At 29.4% G+C, this 13,882-nt stretch overlaps 1 protein-coding gene across 3 annotated transcripts; it reads right to left on the bottom strand.

The window, feature by feature from the left end:
- Positions 1-8,001: 8,001 nt before the first annotated feature.
- Positions 8,002-10,917, bottom strand: LOC140880598 (ACT domain-containing protein ACR4-like). Of its 3 annotated transcripts, none has more exons than XM_073285184.1 (8): positions 10,713-10,917; positions 10,063-10,196; positions 9,917-9,962; positions 9,707-9,821; positions 9,546-9,613; positions 8,873-9,457; positions 8,684-8,788; positions 8,002-8,565 (listed from the first exon to the last, which is right to left on the bottom strand). In XM_073285184.1, exons 2-8 carry the CDS (start codon positions 10,107-10,109, stop codon positions 8,215-8,217), a joined length of 1,317 nt encoding a protein of 438 aa, XP_073141285.1. In that variant the 5' UTR covers positions 10,110-10,196; positions 10,713-10,917; the 3' UTR covers positions 8,002-8,214. The 3 variants fall into 3 exon arrangements, with proteins under 3 accessions (XP_073141285.1, XP_073141293.1, XP_073141275.1); XM_073285192.1 differs by having other exon boundaries at positions 10,063-10,136; XM_073285174.1 differs by lacking the exon at positions 10,713-10,917 and having other exon boundaries at positions 10,063-10,692.
- Positions 10,918-13,882: the final 2,965 nt, after the last annotated feature.

Raw genomic sequence — 13,882 nt, 5'->3', positions numbered from 1 at the left:
TGGTAATGATGCAACTCAAATATTTTAAACTGCACACCAGCCCAAGCAACATGGTTCGATCGTTCTACCAAGCAGGGACAATTATTGTACCCATCACAATCCTATGAGAGGAATTTAAGAAAACAGCCGCGTAGGATTTCTCCCACCATCGGGTGGTTTAGGTTCCGACGCCGGAGGGCCTCCGTAGGTGGGATGTTCGGAGTTGGGGTTTCGCTCGTTCATAGGTGAGAATTTTTCTACTCTGTGTGAATCACTTGTACACCATTGTGAATTAGGGATGACAAAATTTCTCGAAATTCCGACCCTTCTCGAATCTCATCCCATTTTCATTATCGTCTCGAAAAAATCTCGACCCGACATTTTCTGGACCCAAAGTTTCGGGATTTTTCCCGTCTCGATTCATACCGGGAGAGGGATCGGGAATAAAACATTTTCCTAACGGGATTCCCGATCCGTCCGAAATAATATTATAATATATTTATTATTATATTGAACTAAATGTTATTGGGTTTTAGTCTATATATCAATTAATTGTGTACTTAATTCGTATAATTGTTTTTTTTTTTGGAATGCTCGAATAGTAGAATCGTGAAATGACATTTTATTCTTGTGTATTTTTTAAAAAATAATTAATAATTTAATGAATTCATATTTATAATTATTTAATTATAAAAATATATAGAATAAGATATACAATTTGACTGTATTATTTAGTAATTTGTATCTCGAAGTACATTTTATTAATAATTATCCGATGCACAAGTATAATGTTTTTCTCTTGACAAAACTTGGAATTATTATCCTTAATAATTTAATATTATATGTTTTAATTTGGAAAGTTCCTTTTTTCTTTAGAAAATATAATTTTCTAAGTAGTATTTTTTAAAAAAAAATAAAAATAAAAACATTTTTTTTGGATTTTTTAACAAAACTTAATTTAAATATGTCGGGATATGATATCTTCTCCCTATCCGACGGGATCCCGAATATTCGAGATCCCAGATATTCGGGTCACGAAATATACCGGATACGAGATCGAGAGAAAAAAAAATCTCTCAATTCTTTTCGAGACTAAAATTGGATAGGAGAGTTACGGGACGAATGTCGACCCAATTACACCCCTATTGTGAATCAAACAAAAAACAACCAAATAAGAAGAAATTAATATAAATATCTCAATTCATCAATATTGTATACACGCACGTACATCATCATGAATCTAAATCAACCCATATTCACGATTCAAAAATCAGAACATTTCAACAAAAAAAAACATAAATCATCATACCAGATAATAAAAGTCGGAAAGCAAGAACCCACGATACAAACGCTCCTAAATCTGCAAATAAACAAAAAAAAAAAATCGATCAATATGAACGCAAAAATTGAAAAAAGCAGAGCATAGGGAATTTTTTAAGGACTCCATTCTTACGAGAGATCTTCGCGGCATACTGGAAGAGACGAGGGAAAATCGAAAAGGTCCAAAAATTTCCCGGCGAGTCGAGGTGCACAGCCCACTTTCGGCCTATAAAAGTTGGGCTCTTTAATTTATTTATTTATTTATTTTTCCAATGGGCTACCCGGACTGAAATAAATATAAATTTTTATTGAGAGGGAAATAAATATAACTGATATTAGCATATAACAAAAAAATTGGCCACCCAGGCTGTACGTTCCTCCGCCTTTGCTTCCATTCAAACTCAACTTGAGTATTGAAACTATTTTTAAACGAATTAAATAAAAATAAAATCAAAAGTTTGTTCATAAATTTGTTTGTTCATGTTCATTAATCTCCGTGCTCGATGTGAAAAACAAGCAAACATGTGTAAATATGAAAGTAAGACACAAATTCATTAATTATGATTCGAATCCAAATATAACCGTTGAGTAAATAAATGGTTGGTTGGGCTTGGGCGCTCTAGTGTCCTATATGTTGCGTGCAATGTACCCAAGACATCAGCCAACGACAAAATTATCCTTCTAATTAAGCAGTCAAATATTAATATTGTTAATTTGTTATGATGATGGTGTTGTTGTTATTATTATTAAATATAAAATGAATTATATTTTAAAAAGTTTATTCAATTAGGTAAATGATAAAAGTCAAGTTTTAACGTTTATGTTTTCACCGTTTTAAAAATTGTGTAAGAGTTCATATATTTGGGAAAGAATCTATAATTTTTTTCGAGGAGAGTATTTTTTTTTTTAACATATATAATACTGTGAAATGTTACTTTTATGTCACCTCCAACTCATCTATTGTTAAACCAACGATGTCTAATTTCAAATGTTTCGAATTATGGTTTATTGAACAAAGTTTATTTATCCATCTTTCAATCATTTATCTCAATCAATCAAATCATTTATTATTTATCTTACATCAATCAAATCATTGAATTTAAATTACCATATTACCATTTATAAATCATATTATTCATATTTTATTAATTATTAAAAGGATAACATGGTAATTTAATATTTTTATATAAAATATAATCAACCAAATCAAACAAACTATAAACTATCAATCAAATCAAATTTTATATTAACTATCATTTTTTATTACAATATATTACTTATGTTTATATTATTTATCTTATCACTCACTCCAAACGAACCTTAAGACTGCGTTTACTTTAAATGATTGGATTGTATAGATAAACTATACCGTGATTATTAAATTAATAAAATATGATTTAGAATAATGATTGATAATTAATCATATGTTTACTTTAATTGATTATGATTATGAATGATATTAAAATTTAATTATGATTCCAAATTTATCCTTTTGATAATTATAGTTGGAAAATATTATTTTTTACATATTTATATTATATATATTTAATTTTTTAAAATAATTTATGATTAAAATATTTGATAATGTTCCTTAATTTTTTTTGAAATAATGATTTTAATTCAAAATAAATACATATATAATTTTTTTTAAGTGCATAATGTTTTTATTATATAATATACATTATTGCAAATATAAGATATATTTATAGTTAGTAATAATTATTTAAAACTTTTATATTTAATTGTGTTATTGTTTTATTTTGTTCTAATTTTTATAAAAATTAAAATTTCATGTGAATATTTTTTTTCATATTTCAAGAATTATAAATGTAAATATTTTAATGTGGCAAAATGTTAATGTAAATTACAAATAGACTTTTATAAATGATAAGTGAAAAGGGTAATTATGTTAGCTTGAGCTAAATTAGATGGATGGATAAACAATCACACCAATTAAAAGGGATTAAAAATCATTCACTAATAATATTTATAACGACTCATGTATTATTATGATTGGTAAAATTTCTAGTAACATTTGATAGAGTATGATAATTAATCAATCCAACTCTAATCAAGCTAATTAAACGCACCCTAAGAGTATAATAATTGTCTTTATGTGGTAGGATAATCGCAAAATGCGTGTTTGAATTATTGTATGGTGTAAAGTATTTGAGTTGCATCATTATCACCGGCTATAACGTTTGGTAAAACGGTAAGCATTCGATCTTATAATTAATATCGGATTCAAGATCATTGGTTCGATTATCTTTGATTCTAAGAAGTACAATTATTGAAACTCAATAATAATTGTCTACGAGCAATCATGGGGATTGAACTGTCATATAACTTAAAAATTTTGAGTTACACTTTCGAGTTACATTATCACCACGGGTTAAAAATTTTGGTAAAACGACATGCTCTTTGTATAATATATTCGGTACGGTATACCGCGGTATTCAACGAATATCGCATACCGTACCGAAATTTTTGATACCGATACCGTACCGAAACTTTTGGTATGACATAAATCCATACCGTTCGGTATACACAGTACCGACTTTTTATATGTTTTTTCGGTATACCGAAATTTCGCAAATCCTATACCGGTATCGATACCAAAAATTTCGTTACGGTATCAAAATTTTCGGTATACCAAAATTTTTTATACATACGATTTTTTCGGTACAGTATAGGTGGTATGACGGCATTTCGTTATTTTCTCCAGCCCTAATAATATATGCAGTCTTCTACTTTTTGATATTGACACAATTTCATAATCTGTGTTGGTGGAAAAATAAGAATTGGAGTAAGATGTAACTTGTAAGTTTTGATTAATAGCTCATGTTTTTCAATAGAATCTCGACCGGATCATAAATCAACGCAAACCGTTCATAGTATATGTATACAATTAATAATTAAATCAATCAATCAAATATAATAAGCTTAGGAAGTTTCCAAGAAATTTTCCACGTTTGTCACGTATATCCAAATGTGATTAGGCAGTGCAATCCACCGACGAAGGCACTAAGTAATCAAAAGATTCAAATAATTGAATCATTTCAGATTCACCGGCCATTAATTAAAATTTTATTTACTTGTCATTTTCAGACAGTTAAAATATAATATGGTCCTACGTTATGGTTTAAATCTTATAACAATAATAATAATAATATCAGGTTGAGATGAGAAATTATTTGCCAGCCGCCGATCCCACAAACAACTACGAAAGTTACTTGGTGACAATGCTTAACTTGGAAACTCCAATCAATTCAAATATTCATTAATAATGGTTTTTTCTTATTCTAATATTCATTAATAATAGTTAATTAAATCATTCATACATATTGCTATTGCTATTTTACTTTCAAATATATATATATATATATTGAAATTTTCAACTGCTCAACCAATGATGTTCAACTCATTTTAGTGATGCGAAAAATTAAAAAAAACAACTAAAACCCGGTACCGGGTTTTAGTGATCGGGGACGAGTTGAGCAGGAATGGTTGGGCAGCTGAAAACTTCTATATATATACTAGGAAAAAATCATGTGCTCAGAATTGTTTTTAATCAATTCAATCAAATATTATATTAATAATTGAATATTAATATTCAATTAAATTTTCTTATACTTGGTCAAATATGAATAGAAAATTATATTGATTAGTATTGGGTTATCAGCAATATATAATAGATGAAACGATATTTTATTATAAAAAAACTTTATACAACTGCATATACTCTATAATTAACTCGTTTTTTTAAATCAAAAACCCATCTAAAACCGTGAATAAAAGGGTAAAGTTTTACAATTGTGAATTGACAACTTTGTCCTTCGATTTCACATTTTATGTAAGGTTACATAAATATATATAGAGAATAGAGATATAAAAGTAAATAGTCCAATTTTAGTTAGGGCATTAAAGTAAATATGTATTTCTATCTATTAAATATAAATACATTTATGTTATATACATGATCGAGCAAAGTTTTACAATTGTGAATTGACAACTTTATATTTCTATTCTACATTTTATGTAAGGTTACATAAACATATATAGGGATACAAATGTAAATATTCCAATTTTAGCTAGGGCATAAGAGTAAATATATATTTCTATTTATTAAATATAAATACATTTTTTATATACATTTATGACTATAACTTAATTGCAATTAGTAGGTCCGTTGACCCATTGAACAACTATTACTATATTTAATTTTTTATTTGATGATAATAAAATAATAATAATTCAATGAAAAAAAAAATCGATGAATTAACTTTAAATATTTTATCTTTTTAATTTTCCATTTATATATTTTTAGTGTAATTAGGCATCAATGTATTTTATATGAACATCTATGAGAAAAAAAAAGGAATTAACTTATCTATTATTACATCTCTAAAAGTGTAAATACAAAATCGTAATTTAAAATTGTGAATTAACAATTTTGTCATTTAATTCCATATTTTATGTAAGGTTACATAAATAATATGTATGTATAATAAAAAAATGGAATCGATAACTTACCATTAACTGCTTTATCTTTTAAATTTTTCATTTATAACTGTTAATTATGTTTTCAAATTTTGAACACAAACATTCATGAAAACACGTACGGATAAGGGTATGAATGCTCAAATTTGAAAACGTACATGAGGATGTATGTGCTCAAAATTTGAAAACACAAGGAGTTAATAGATAATTCGTTTTTCATAAAGGATTTTTAGTAATATTGGGATGCCACAAGAGTATGTATGCAATTATCTCATATGAAAATATAGAGCCAAAAGCATAATGTGAATGGACCAAAATTACAATTTTTTATTTATTTTTCCATAATCATCATTGATTTATTTATATTGATGAATGTAATTTATAAAATTTAATTTTTTTAATTTCAAATTAACTATAAATTTTATATTTTATTTTGCCTTAATTTTTTACACACATTTTCCGCCAAATGTTCATGCAATTATTTATCGACAAAAAATTACTTTTCCAATTAAATTTTTTCTTTCTATTCACACTTTTAAATATATTATTAAATATACATGATTTTTTTTCATAATTTCAGTGAAAATATTTTTTTTATTTTTCAAGCATATATTCACTTTAGATATATCAATTTTTAGATTTTTAAAGCATTATGTAGAAAATCTCCATATAATTAATCGAAAGAATATATATACAATCTAAGAGCAAAATAGAAATTCATAGTGAAAAAATTAGTCATTTTATTTACAATTTAATTATAATAAAATAAATATATATTATCTTGAATAATTTTAAGGAATACATAATTTTAAGGAATACATATTCTTTCTAATGTATTTTTATTATCAAATATCTATTCAATTTTTACGTATCATTATTTTTAAATTTTTTTATAAGTACGTCGTAACCAAATTTTATTTTCTATTAGAATTATTTTCAAATAAACCAATTTTTTGTTTTTTAGATAGAATAAATAAACCACTTTGATATATACACATGTGTTTTAAATTTGGTTTTCTTAAATTCATAGAAAATAATTCAAACCAATTCATTGAAGGTGAATTTTTATAGTTAAATAAGATGCAAATTGACACAATATATTTTTAATAATAAAAAAATTATTTGAAAATAATTTATTCCTTGATTGCACTTATATTTAATAGTATATGATTAACTTTATAAATGATATATGATATTTGAAAAACCAATTAAAATGTTATGTTTAAAGAGTTAAAAAAATATTATATTATTTTTTATTTTCTTTCTAATATAGCATGCTTTTATTAGCATATTAAATTATGAAATTTATTCTTCATAACATTTGTGGTGATTTTCTATATCCATATATTATATTAAATAAAATTTTTGTAGAAGTGTAAATATTGCTTATAAATTTTTAATGATCAGTAATCTTTATTTTGATAGTACAAAAATTATGTGAATTCTTTATGTTGTTATATTTGTTACAATCATTTTGTAATTCATTATCTATTTCAATATGATTAATTCTTCATACTAAAAATAATATGTTTTTAAGGAAAAACTGCAATTTTGATCATGTATCTTTGTCACTTTGCGATTTTGGTCCTTTATGTTTTCATATTTCAGTTTTAGTCCTGCATGTTCTGATTTTTGGTAATTTCGGTTCTTTTTCTTCGAAAATGATGACGTGACACTGTACACGTAAGCTCCACATCAGCACTGCATTGGTGCCACATCAGCGCCACATCGGAAAAAGGACTAAAATTGCAAAAAAAATAAAGATACCGGAATAAAACTGAAATCTGAAAATATAGAGGACCGAAATCGCAAAGTGACAAATATACAGGACCAAAAAAGTAATTTTTCTTATTTTTAATAAAGAAAATAAGATACCAAAATATGCTAATTAAAAGTGTTTGCAAAAATAGGATTTGATGGTGTAAATGAATGTAAAAGAAATTTTGAATCAGCTTTTCAAAAAAAAAAAAAAAAAGAAATTTTGAATCAGACAAAAATATAGTGTGTAAAAGTGTTCAGAAAAATCTTCATTTATATACAAAAATACCTTGATCAATTTTGATGAATCGGAATCATATGAAACCAACTTCTGGATTTGAATTAAACAGAATATAAGCGAATATAAAATTTAGGTTTTTTTTTTTAAAAAAAGAATTTTTATTTTTTAAAGTGAAACATGAAGAATGACTTGTTCTTTTTAGATGTTGCAATAATCCCCAACTATCCAAATCACTTTCAAAACTAGCATCTTTTTATCTACTTTTTAAAACACATGGAATTGTTCAGTAAAAATGATCTAAAATTGACATGTTCACAAGAGAAGAGAGTCAGCCTCAAAATCCTGTCTATTCCAAACCATTCAAAGCATGTAGTATATACAAAGACATGTAGTATCATATCATCTGATGCATGTTTTCAAGAATCGGACCTAACCAAACCGAAATTACAGAACGATCTCGATTTGAGGAGACCCCCAAACAAGAATCTGGTGGAAGATTCTTGAGGGGCTGGATTCGACTCCTCGGGGCACCCTTTTACTCTAAGTAAGGTATGCCCTATGGCCCCTACCATTTTCCGGATGGAATCTATGATCTTGGGGTCGACCGGATACCCCGACGTGCAACGAACATAGAACGAGTTGATGGCCTTGCCTGCTCTTGTTGTCACCTCTGCTCGAGTTACAGATAGGCTATTCTCGCGGAAAATGCGAGTTACATCAGCCAATAGCCCCACTCTATCCGTCGCGCATAGTTCTAGCTTCAGTCCCTGTTGAATCAATGAGAGAAACGAAGAAAACACCTTTGTTATAAGCAAGATTCAAACAGAATATGGAATATGATAGCAACTTGTGAAAAGTGATAGCGAAAACATCGTCGGTTCTTACATCAGATACTCTTCTCTGTATCGCTGCTTCGAGACATTGGATCACCCTTTGCCTTTCGGCATCTGATTTTACCGGGGATCCATCAATATGCCTAATGCAATATTCCTTCAAATGCAAAAACAAGAACATTTTTCAGACATATTGTAAAGCAATGTATGATTCCAATCTTATAGGTCATAAATAGTATACCTGATGAGCTTCTGTTCCCTTGGCCTCAACATTTCCATGGGAAACTACATATTGCATATCTGTTAGAGTAAACACTATATCGAAAAGAAGCTTCGGGCGATCCTTGCACTGGATTGTTACCACAGAGTAGTCTTTATCGTGCCAGTTTACGACATCAACATGGGGGGTTTCTTTATCATTGAACGAATAGTCATCGTAATCTCTGTCATCGAACATCATCCGGTGAAGCCTTCTAGCGGTGTGAGTGACCCCATTGGAGACCACAGTTTTAGCTTTCCTATAGCTGTTACCACCCTTTAACAAAGGAAACAAGCGGCGCTTAACCATTGTTAACCTGTCCGGATCTGTTACCGCACCCCCGGTCTTTTCGTCTGTTACTTGCATCACGGCTGCTGCACGAGTGTTATGCGTCCACACCTCGGCATTAACCACGTTACATTTGAGTTGGGCGAGAATTGCACTAACTTCAGATAGTAGCCCTGGTCTGTCACTTCCGATTAACTCGATGGACGTGTGCTCCATCCCTGATTTCACGTCGACTGATGTTCTCCTAGAAGACGCGAAGCATGAATCGGGGCCAAGTGACTGAAAATAAAATGAAAAGTCCATTTGAATTGGTAAAAGTATACAGAGGAAGTATTGAAAATTGCCAAGATAATAGCACAATTCTAACCTTTTCAATGTAACTTAGAGTCTCTGCATCAGTTATCTTGTTTCCATCTTGATCAGTGACATTGAAAACTGAAGGGGAAAAACTGCTAAAGATTACAATTCAATGACATCCGGAAAACGTGAAGTAAGTTTTCGATATCAAAATAAACGAAGTATTGTTACCATCCATGAACCATCCACCATCAGAGCATATATAAGCTTTGGTTATGATAAGATTGAGATCGGTAAGAACTTGTACGACTTCAAGAAGAATTCCATATTTGTTAGCACTATCCACCTTCATCAAAAGAGGATAATTAGCAGAAATATCTTTTTTTTTTAAAAAAACCAACATGAAGAAAAAAGAAAGAAGAGAATCAAACAGATACATACCTGAATGATTGTTGCATTTTTGCAGGATTCGTTATCGATCACGACTCTGGCAATAAGAGAGGAGAGTGATATGATTAAGAGCTAAAGCAAAAGAAGGAACTAAACTAAGTTGACTCACATGAATTAGAATGGCAGAGAGACAATACCTTGGAGGGTTCATTCTCCTGATAAACTTCTCATATTCATCATCCATGTTTATAGGAAATACGCACCGACGAGTCTGGCGAGAATAATGGAAAGTTTTGATACAGCAAGAATGGATTTTGTCTCCAAGAAAATGCTAAAAAAAATGATTGAAGAATAATCAAGAAGATTTAAGCCCCTGAAAAGGTTCTTGTATTCGTGGGGTCTCTGCTTTTATGGAGGCAGAGCCCATCAAACACATGGTTGCAAAACTAAAACAAAAAGAGATAAAAGATCACAAAAGCACACAACTCACACACACATGGAGGTGTGAAAAACGAGCAGCAAACGAAGTCACAGGCTGGAAACAGCTAAATCAAGAAAACACGGTTCAAACTCCTCCCCCCAAATTCCCACAAAACCAAACAGAAACGGATAAAAGAAACTAAATCAACATATTAAAAGAATATTATTACCGGAAGTTCTATACATAAATGTGATTACAACAACAATAAAACAATTGATGGGAACAAAGAAGTGACAAGAAACTGAATAAAGAACAAGTTAGAATTCAACTACATAACTCAATGTAAAAGGATGGGACACTACGGAGCCTAAAAGGAGACCAAATGAAGAGCAAGAACAATAAACAGCTAAAAATGGAACAGCATACCCTTGAGAATTCTCGAGGATTCTTGATTCTTGAAACAAACTATAAAGAATGAAAAATCAATCCTTGATACATGTGAGCCTGGCTCCCACAAACATGACACAAAAACATGAACACAAACAAGAGTGTGAACCAAGAAAGTACAAATCTTTGGACTCTGCGATGCTTTCTGAGATAATACGAAATAGAACTCTCACTTTCACTTGGAGGACGTGTTGTGTGTATTTATAACAGGTAAATTCTAATTCGGGCATCTCATGGGAAATTTCAGGGTCCCAGCCCGAGTCTCTACGCATACATTTACCATGTAAAAAAGGACCACGAAACCCGAGAAGGTGGAGGGGATTTGAATATACCATCTACTTGGCGTACGCTGGTCGCTGGCCCACATGTTCTTTTGGGTCTTGCTAGCACTTTTAGCTGTTGGACGCACGATTCAGATTCAATTTTGTTTTAGATTTGGTAATAGTTTTTCTTAATTGGTAGTTGATCTTAATTGGTAGTTGATGATACGGTTTAAGTTGAGACGAAATTTCGAGTTCGAGATCCAATCATTCAATTATAATAATCTCTTTCTTCAACTAAACCTTATATTCGATGGTGTTCCTTCGTGAAGTTGAGATGAGACATATATTTTTTTTTATTTCATGGTTGTCTCATTATTCAGTCATCTCAATTTCATCAATTGGCTCGTCATGACACTATGAGCGTGTTTGGATACAGAAACATTTTGCTTTAAAAAAAATTTATTAGATTGTAAAATTTCTGTTTTTAAGTGGTAGTTTAAAAGTTTTATGTTTGGATAAATAAATGAAAATCAGTTACGTTAATGTGAGTTATTTGAAAAGCAACTGAGAAAACTATAAAGTTGAGATTTTGGTTTACTTAAGTGTTTTTAAAAACACTGCAAGTTAAAAAAAAAAAAAGAAAAAAAAACCAGTGCAAGACATATTCAAACACGGAAAATTCGACCCTACCTCATGGGCATTACCTCATAGGTAGAAAAAAATATTTCATTGGTTTAAATTATGTGGTTCTCACATGATTGAGTGGCGTCCACATGATTTGAACCAATTAGTGAGTGACACCTACCCCATTGGATAATATCCATGAGATAGGGTCGAACTTACCTTCAAACACATAAAATCATAAAGCACTTTAAAAAAAATGTGAGTTATATTAGACATCTCTCTCCACCCACGTGAAGAACATATGATAAGCATGATATGAACGTAATTTTACAAATATACCATTTGACAATCAAAATTGATTTAGATTTTGCAAAAAAACATTTAAGATATAATAAATTAGTAAACACACTAATGATAATAATTAATATATTATTCATCTTTATACCTTACTCGTCCATGTTTTATTCTATTTTATCACATTTATTGTGCATCTCTTGTACCTCTCATTCAGAGCGCTGACACTTGAGCGATATCTTAGGACATTATTTTGTATCCAATATTCCATATGCATGTATTCTTACACGTGCAATTTATGTTTTGTGAATATAAATAGAAATGTGAGAAGGGTTTTCTCGTTATTATAGTTCGATACAGAGAGGATTTCATATTAGTTTGATTCCACCGTAAGTCTAATTAAATTGGATTTTTTTTTAGCTACAATTAAATTGGAGATTTTTTTTTGGATTTTTACAATTTTTTTTTTTGGTTTCATTACTGCATTTTATTCGATGTATTTGAGTAAAACTTTTTGAAAATTAAAACAATGACAAAATCAAATCAAACGAACCAAATAACCAAAAAATTTTATGCGGTAAATAAATAATATTACCTGAAATAAGGGATCTGGCTAATTCAACCAATTTGGGTAATCAATCAATTTGAATAGTAGGTTGACAATCCAGTTACTCTTAAAAATCGAGTTTTGTGGGTCATCATCTGCAATACGAACAAACGTTTAAGACGTCGGAAGACGTCCGACGATTAAATTTTGATGCTCAAATTAACGACCGTCAGAAAAAAAATCTATTGAGAAACCAAAATTACATCAATCAATCTGAACAGTCGACCGAAACTCTGGTTACTCTTAAAAATCAAGTTTTGTTGGTCATCATCTGCAACATGAACAAACGTTAGAGACGTCGGAGGACATCCGACGATAAAATTTTGATGTTCAAATTAACAACCGCAAAAAAAAAAAAAAAAAAAATTCTACCGAGGAACCAAAAGTGCTTCAAGAGTAAGGTGAGAGCATGTCTTTGAAGCACAGGAGGTTGGCTAGCTTTATAGAAGTCTTGTGTGCTTTGGTCCCAACGAGGACTCGACTGAAATAGTGACCTTAGTAACGAGTTCTGGTTATTAAATATTCTTTACATCTATCTAATTTAGGTTGTATTTTTTTTTTATTTGTCTCAATTATGTAATCTAATTTTCGTATTTAGTATTATTTTCCCTTCTCTTTATCAATTTTCCCTTCCTATTAAAGTAATATAATTACAGTAAAATTTTTATAATTTGATACTTGATAAATTAATAATATTTTTAAAATGATATTTTTTCTGAGTCCCAACTTGGGCTCATGTACCAAATTAGTAATTTGAATACATTAATAGGCTGCATATATTTATTGAGATGAGATTACATATGGATAAATCATACTAGTACTATTAAAATGACTTTAAAGGATGTGAAATAATAATAGATAAACAGTAACATGTTTACTTTGAGTTATTAATTTTGGGATTGAAATAATGATTGAGTGACGAATTATATTTTTATCCTCCACCTATGATAAATAATATTATGTTTATTTTTGTATTCATAAAATTTGATTGGATTATTATTGAATATTTTAAATTATTATTGACACATGTGAGACATTTTTATTTAACAAAATTATTGGGTATAAAAATATGTATTTTTCATAGTTACATAAAATTGAATAGGAGAAATTGGGAGGGAAAAAGAAGGAATTGGGAGGAAAACGAAAGAAGGAGATAGACGAAGAAATCAAGGGGGGTAGATTAGGTTTTATGTGGATTTTGTTTTCAACAAATATAGATTAGGATATGTTATAATTGAGAAATGAAGAATCAGATATCACGTGAAATGAGGGTTGAATGACGGGATTTCAGATTTGTGGAGTTTGTAAATAAACAATGGATAAGATTGAATTAATAAACTCATCATATGTTTATCAAGCCA

The sequence above is a fragment of the Henckelia pumila genome, chromosome 1 (assembly GCF_033568475.1).
Source record: "Henckelia pumila isolate YLH828 chromosome 1, ASM3356847v2, whole genome shotgun sequence".
Classification (NCBI taxonomy): domain Eukaryota; kingdom Viridiplantae; phylum Streptophyta; class Magnoliopsida; order Lamiales; family Gesneriaceae; genus Henckelia; species Henckelia pumila.
This window is presented reverse-complemented; position numbering and strand designations above follow the sequence as displayed.

Bases quoted from the DNA above. Each gene is read 5' to 3' on its own strand.
- LOC140880598 (XM_073285184.1), bottom strand. From the start codon at position 10,109: ATGGATGATGAATATGAGAAGTTTATCAGGAGAATGAACCCTCCAAG. The intron at 9,822-9,916 runs GTATGTATCTGT...CTTTTGATGAAG, and splicing joins AAAATGCAACAATCATTCAG to GTGGATAGTGCTAACAAATA. The intron at 8,789-8,872 runs GTATACTATTTA...TTGCATTTGAAG, and splicing joins AGGGAACAGAAGCTCATCAG to GAATATTGCATTAGGCATAT.